This window comes from Pundamilia nyererei, unplaced genomic scaffold (genome assembly GCF_000239375.1).
Source record: "Pundamilia nyererei isolate P.nyererei 1_Seehausen unplaced genomic scaffold, PunNye1.0 scaffold00082, whole genome shotgun sequence".
NCBI lineage: Eukaryota > Metazoa > Chordata > Actinopteri > Cichliformes > Cichlidae > Pundamilia > Pundamilia nyererei.
Genome location: NW_005187483.1, coordinates 1,321,963 through 1,329,654, shown reverse-complemented (window position 1 = coordinate 1,329,654; position 7,692 = coordinate 1,321,963). Strand labels below are relative to the sequence as shown.

General features: G+C 39.7%; 1 protein-coding gene across 1 annotated transcript; it reads right to left on the bottom strand.

The window, feature by feature from the left end:
* Positions 1–1,612: 1,612 nt before the first annotated feature.
* On the bottom strand, positions 1,613–5,964 carry LOC102210646 (granzyme A-like). Its single transcript, XM_005738162.1, has 5 exons — positions 5,773–5,964; positions 4,932–5,073; positions 4,011–4,149; positions 2,382–2,642; positions 1,613–2,254 (listed from the first exon to the last, which is right to left on the bottom strand). The coding sequence occupies exons 1-5, from the start codon at positions 5,834–5,836 to the stop codon at positions 2,090–2,092; spliced, it is 771 nt and encodes a 256-aa protein (XP_005738219.1). The 5' UTR covers positions 5,837–5,964; the 3' UTR covers positions 1,613–2,089.
* Positions 5,965–7,692: the final 1,728 nt, after the last annotated feature.

The following is a 7,692-nucleotide window of genomic DNA, read 5'->3' as shown; positions in this document are numbered from 1 at the left end:
GATGAAAGCCCTCCAGCTTGAGCGCGCAGTCCGGGATGTCCTCACTGAGCCACGACTCCGTAAAACATAAGACACAGGAGGAGGCAAAGTCTCTGTTCATGCTTCTCATCAGGGCCAGTTGCACTAGTTGTGCAAGTAAGTGTTGTTTGATTGTTTTGTGTTTTTTCAGTGAATATTCTCTTTCTATACATTACTGTAAATGTGTTTTGAAGAAAACTTGGAAGAAAAGCAGAGAAAAAGTATCATTTTTCTTAGGCCTCAAAGTCAGACTGTAATTATCACTTTCCTGCTATTATTTATTGCATTTATATTTATGTACAACCACAAATATTCAACACAGTGATTGTTGTCTAAAAGGGGTTTACTAACTATGAACTTTTGTTTTTGTCCTAGCTCAGGAACCAAATTTAATAAGTGATAGGTCTGTCTAGCTGTCAGAGGATTTTTGTTTTTAAAGGTTTTATTATTCATATAATAATCAGCTAAGAGTGTTTATATTTCTGTCTTGTACTCAAACAGCTGCATATTTTAACTGCTGGCTCTCTACTCTATAACGGAAACTGTTTGCCTTCTTATTAAATGTCAGCAGCAGGAAACCGCCACCCAAGAGTAAGAAACGACCTTGTGGAGGATACAAAGTTCTTGAGAAATCACACCTGCTTGCTTGACAAGATAAGCATGATATTTCCTTTTTTGTATGCTTCCTGCTGTGTATAAATAAAGGCATTCATTACATCTGAGTGCTTGATAAAAGAATCTCTTACACTAGCACAAACCTATTGCTAGAACAATCAGAGATAATTCTACTGCAGCTAGCAAAGTATGGGACACCAGGCAGAACTCTTTGTGTGATCTTGTGAACAAAGGAGATGACCGAGACGAGCGCTGTTCCTGCCACTCGAACCCCGGTCACTCTCAGTCAGCTCCCCCATAGCACTTTATTGCTTTTTATTGTGGTTACATGAATATGCGTAGTTTCATTAACATACGCCATCTAACACAAGCATACATGTGAACAAAGCGTACCGTCTGTGTGTACGTGTAGGTACGTTTGTGTGTGTGTGTGCCAAGATATGGCCCTGTGAACGGCTCCTTAAAAAGCCGGTGCCAGGAGTCTAGCGGTCCACCTAAACAAAGGACCCTTATACTTAGACAGATACAGAGTATGTGTACTCCCATAGTATAAATCAGAGAGAAGGTACAACCTCTATCATGACCTTAAGATGTGTGTGTATGCCAGAGTGCTCTGGAATGCACACAGAGTCTTTACAGACTACTAAGGATCAGAGATCATATCAATAAGCAATCGATTATTTAACTCTAAGCATATATAAGTATATGTTTCTAAGCATAAATAACAATCCAACAATAAAATCAGAGAATAATCACATCATGCATCTGCTGGTTAGCTTTCTGAAAATACAATTACAAAAATGTTTCTTTAAAAGAAATTAAAAGTTATTAAATTTGAATACTAAAAATAAAAGACTAAACTATTAGCTCTGGGTCACAAACATTTTTAAAGATTTAAGAGTTAGTGTAAAAACACAATTTTGAAAGAATTGCAGTACAAACAACGAAAGAGAGAAAGAAAGAAATCTTTTTTGTTCATGCTGTTAGCTTTATTAGAAAGTAGAAAATGTAAAAGGTATATAAAAATGTTTCTTGGGGGTTTTCATAAACAAATCTTTTTAACTCAGTTTTCTAGTTAACAGTATTAACAGTATTTTTTACAAGTAAGACAATAAAAGATGGGTAAAGGTCATTTTTCACTGCAAGAAGAAATTATTTTAGGAACTGTTCTTGTAGAAATTCTTTCAGAAATAACCACATTTATGTAGACTCTACAGCAACAGCAGCCAAAACGCAATTCTGGAAAATTAAATAATCCACAAACCTTTACAATGATTGTCCAAGAGAAAGGCTGCAAAGAAGATTTGGTTTTATGTTTCTGCAGTGGACAGTACTAACCATGATGGGGCTGATATCATATATGTGTATCCTCTATGGTGAAAGCAGCGACAGATTAACCATAAAAGCATAAAATATTTTTGTCTTGCTTAGCTCATATGTATTGATGCCTGTGGATTCATGGCATTTCATATGACTTCATTGTTTCTTTGATCCAGCTGAGTTGTTTGTTTGAGACAAATGCGTAGACTCCCGGTACGTTCTCTTTACTCTCACACGTCCTTCCAAAAGAAGTAGCTCCAACCAGCACCCCATCGCACAACAGTGGCCCTCCTGAATCCCCCTGCAGGAAAAACAAATACATGGTAGTCTTTGACTACTTGTGGATGTGAAAAAGCCAAGAGTGTTGAGCTGAATGCCTGTTTAATTCAAAGAACTAATAAAAATACACACACACTCTATATACTTACTCGACAAACATCAACCTTTTTTTTGCCAGTTGAACCAGCACATATCATGTCACTGGTGATAACAGTATAATAATAATAAGAGTTGCATGTCTCTCTGTCGATCACAGTCACATTGGCAGACATGAGAACATCAGATGGTTGGTTGCTTTCAGTTCGTCCCCATCCAGCCACCATACATTTGCTGCCAGCTGGAGGCTCCTTGACGGTGTTGCCCAACTGGAGACATTTCACTGTCTTGGTGAGCATCACTGGTTCCTTCAGCTGGACAATAATTAAATGGACATGTTACATACTGATAATGACTGTCTATATTTGACCTTTACAGTGCAGGTCATAACGTAAATATCCATGCAGCACTGTGCTAAAGTCTTGAACCCCCACTCATCTATTTATATGCTGTATTTTGTTTTGTAAATGGAAAATAGGTGTTGTAACTTATTGAAAAGTCTAATTATACGTACACAAAAATACATCAAAAAGAGAATAAGTCTGCTTTTACCTTTTTTCCTCCTAGTAATACCCAGCAATTAATTTTTGTCCTCTGTCAAGGACATGAGTCTGAGACACACAAAACTTTTCCTTTGTAGTGAACAGCAGGACTTACATCACATTTTCAACCAATCTCCATACTTCAGGAAGTCAGACATTAGGGAGAAAAGCAAAAAGAAACTACGGAAGGCGAGTCAGTCTTCCTACTGTCAGGGGTTGAGGTGAAGGGAGAACAGACATCAGAGCAGGAAGGTAAAAGCTCAGAGGACATATCAGCTTTTGAGGAGCCTGAAAATTTTTTTCTCTTCACAGGCTTGTCTCCTGTATGGTGGTTGATAAACCAAATTCCAGAACTTCAGAGCCCTAGCTCATACAATACTTCTCAACCACAATGGACACTATCTGTCATCATTTTGCCCCTTCTCAGGGTCCTCAAAAGCTGGTATGTCCTCCTTCTGAATTTTCACCTTGTTGCTCTAATGCAGGGGTGTCCAACTCCAATCCTCAAGAGCTACTGGCTTGCAGCTTTTAGATGCATCTCTACTCCAACACAGCTGAATAAAATCATTGGATTACCTCTTCAGCATGCCATCAAGTTTGGCAAAGGCCTGAACACAAACCATTCATTTGATTCAGGTGTGTCGGAACAAGGATGCATCCAAAAGCTGCAGGACAGTAGCTCTCGAGGACTGGACTTGGACACCCCTGCTCTAATGCCAGGCCCTCCTCCACGTCATCCCCTGACACGTCTTAATGTCCTACTATGAGCAATCACTTCCCACTGTCGCCAAAGGGGGTCATTTGATTGTTGGACTTTTCTCTGCATGGATTATTGTAGGGTCTACTTTACAATACAAAGCGCCTTGAGGAGACTGTTGTTGTGATTTTGCGCTATACAAATAAAACTGAATTGAATTGAATTACTCTTCTTCATCATGTCATTTTGTGATCCAACAAGACTTTATGTCCACTTCAAGGGACAGAAGATAAATAAATAACCATAAAAAAGATACAACATGTTTGAAACAAAATATTTAAATTATCTGAAGATAAAATCTAATTATCACAGTATTTTTCTTCTGGGTTTCAGGAGGGTATCTTTTGCTTCACTTGGTATTGATCAGTGAATTATCAACTTACCTTGAGCAACGTGAGGTCATTGCCCTTGAATGGACTGTAATAGCCAGGATGAGGAAATCGTTTCTCAACCTCTCTGACCTGCCAAGAATCAACTTCCACATTCCTGAGGGAGTGTGCTCCCAGTATCACTATAGTCATACTGTAAACAAAAACAGTTCACGCATATAAAATGGTTAAAGGTCAGGAGTGTGTAAAACAATCATAAATTAATCATAGTTGCCTCATTATATTTGGAAAATTTCACCCGCGCTGTTATTGAGCCTTAAATGAATTTCATGATATTTTCCCACAGCTGAATGAAATTTCAACATTATAAAAATGTTTTAGATTATAAAATCTATTGCATATTTCATCTGTATGTAGCTGTGATGTCTGTTATTCTTTAACTGAGTGCAATTTTGTCTCTCTGTAACATACAATAAAATGGACAAACTATAAATAAAAAATGAACAATAACTTATTTCCCAGTGTTGTAAAGGTTATATATTCATCCTCTCCAATCATTAAGCAGTTTCACATTAATAATTATAATAAAGCATTTTATATGATGCTTGAAAAGATTCTGGACAAAATAAACTGACACATATTAGTGTCTATTTTCTTGTTCCAATTCTGAAGCAAGGGTAACATAAAATACCTTTAAAGAGGATTATTTGTATGTTTGTTATTTAAAAGGCACCTTTTATACATATTTATGAATATTTTGAAGGCTGGATTAGAATTGTTTTTTGTCATTTCTTGGAGTGTAATCAACTTCTGTTTTCATTAATCTGCCAAGCTGTCAGATCAAGTCATGTCTTACAGACCTTTTCCTTGTGATCTCCTGTTAAATCTCTTTATGTATTATTTTTCACACAGTCAGTTAAACATAAATATTGCAATATTTTGATTTGAAAGTTTAAGAAAAGTAAGTGTTCCTACTCTTTGCAGTGGGCGGCTGTCAGGACCCATTGTGGATCGATTAATATCCCGCCACACGCAGATCGTTCACTTCTCACATGAGCCATGAAAGGCAGTGAGTGTGGCTCGACTTCTTTCCCTCCAATAATCTCAGAACCATGACCTAAAGTAAGAAAAAATATCCAGTCACATAACAAAGTCAGCAGATGATGCAGTCAAAAACAGCATGCATGAAAGGAAAACACTGAAATTACTCCGGCAAAACATTTTGCCTTTTGTCTCTCATAGATGTTGAATGCACTGACACTGTGACGCTCAGCTTTATATATTAATCTGAAAGGATGTGGTCTGACAACTGAAATTAACAAGTCAGCAAAATGGGCTCCTAAACGCTTCTAAGGTTGTGATCAAATATATCATTAACAACCTTACCTCATTCACCACTACCGCCAAAAACAATAACAGCAACACACACATATACTTGCACACTTTTTAATCATGAGAAATTTGACTTGGTATATTTCTCATGGATGAATACCTCATTGTACTTGCACGACTGTTAAACTAAACTTAGACTATTGTAATTTTCATTCTGTGCTTTAAAGACATCTGTATTTCATGAAATATTGTCATTCAAATTCATGGGACAATTGAGAGGAATGTGTAAACAACATCTGAGTGAAACGAACTACTTTATAATACATATGTAGGGTGTGTTTTACATGTCATATGGTGTATGATATGTAATACAGCAATATATGTTTCACACATTACCGATGTATTATATTTTAATCGATTCCAAGATGGACAAAATGTTTTATTTTAAAATTAAAAGTAAAATGAAATAGAAGACATTACTTACCTGGTTGGATGATGAAGAGAAACATGCATGAGAAGAAAACATTGAAATTCCTCAGGCAGGACATTTCTTCGAAATTGTTTGATCAGATGTTGAATGTTGAAACTGACTGTGATGCCCCGCTTTATATTTTGAACTGCAAGGATGTGGTATGACCACAGAATTAATGAGTCAGCAAAATTAACATACTGTGGCGAACTCAGTGCAGCACTAGCATAACAACAACAACAACAAAAAAAGGCACTCCCTCTCCCAGAAAACACACAGTCGCCGAGAGAGCGCGTCACATGGTAACCATGGCAACATAACGCTGCCGCCTGGACAACAGAATATAGCTGTCAAAACAAAACCCTAAACAGCCCTGACCCGCTACATAGCCCCCACCTAAGGGGTCAGCCGTCCCCGACAACCCCATTACCCAACACAAAGTCCTGCAAATGTCCATGTGTCTTCTTTCCGATCTCGACTGGCGGGGGAAGAGTCACTCAGGTCAGAACATGGGGTGCCACCAGCATCCCCTGCCCCGGCGGCTGCTGGAGCGAGCGGTCAGTACGGTGAGCGTCTGTCCTGGTGCAACACCACCATGCGCCCCAGCCAGGCATGCGGACCCGGTACACCACTTCTGTTAGCCGCTCCACGACCTCCGCCGGCCCTTGCCAGTGGCTGCAGAGCTTGGGGGGCACTCCTCTCTTGCAAACCGGGTAGTACACCCAAACCTTGTCGCCAGGCACAAAAGCTCCCCCTCGGCACCTGGTGTCGCAGGCTCCTTTCAGTAGTCATGAGCCACCCGCGGTCGCTCCCTCCACCTCCTGTAGCAGTCCATGGCCTCCAACACGTGCCATTTCCCTGCCTCGGTGGACAAGGCAGGTGCTCGAGCTGTGGACAAGCTCGAGCACCTGCGACTGCAGCACCAACAGCTGCAGGGGACTCTTGCCCTGACCGGGGGCCCGCCATCACCGGTATCTTTCTCTCTCTCATTTGCTCTACCACTCTCGCTCTTCGCTCTCTGTGCTCCCTCTTCATCGTTACGTTGTTAACTCAAAAGACACGACGTCGTACTCTCATTCACAGCGCTTTGTTCGTTCCACCATTTTTCATACGGACCACAACAACAACACTTCGCGGGCAACAGAACTCTCGCGATAAAACAGAAAATAACAAGTTAACAATCTCCCTCTTTCTTAAATAAATAAATAAATAAAAGTATAAACACACCCCTGTAAACATTTGTATACATATATGTATATATTTATATAAACAAAAAAAAACATTTCAAAAGTGCTTTGCTTTACTTAAAGCATACTATCATTGCACACAATAAACAATGGTACATTTGAATGCAAAGACAACTTTGTAGACAAAGGATTACAGTATCCAGAGTCCTTCATCTAGCGCCTTTAGAAGGGTTAAAGGTGAAACTCCCTTTTTTTTCAGACAATCAGCAAGTTGAGATTTTGAATCTGACCAACAAACCTGTCTGATTTTCTTGGCTCAGTCTCTTCTCTGTAACCTGCTTAGTAGACTTGAGTGCACCAAACAAGGAATGATTATCAGTTACACAGTTCAAAGGAAGAGCGTTTAGACCAGTGTTACCAGTTGTAAGCTCAGAAAAAAGTGTTGCCAGGAAGACAGCACTGTCTATTCCATCTGACATGGCAAGAGTTTCTCCTGCCAGTGTACTTCTGACCACGTGCCTGATTTTTTTAGACTGCCAGAAGAGAGGACAAAACTTTCCTCCTTTACCCATAAGGACGATTAATGCCCCTCCTTGAGTACCGCCATCAGGAAGGTTGCCAAATGAAGCATCACTGAAAACAACCAATGCCAGATCCTCACTGTTACCCAAGTGCGCTCTGCTGAGAAGGTGATTGGCTGCAGACTCCCATCTTTGCAGGACCTGTACACCTCCAGGACATTGCGGCG

Excerpts from the sequence above, each read along its gene's own strand:
- LOC102210646 (XM_005738162.1), bottom strand. The coding sequence starts at position 5,836 with ATGTCCTGCCTGAGGAATTTCAATGTTTTCTTCTCATGCATGTTTCTC. Across the intron at positions 5,074-5,772 it reads TCTCTTCATCATCCAACCAG|GTCATGGTTCTGAGATTATT; the intron begins GTAAGTAATGTC and ends TTCTTACTTTAG. Across the intron at positions 2,255-2,381 it reads AAAAGGTTGATGTTTGTCGA|GGGGATTCAGGAGGGCCACT; the intron begins GTAAGTATATAG and ends TTTTTCCTGCAG.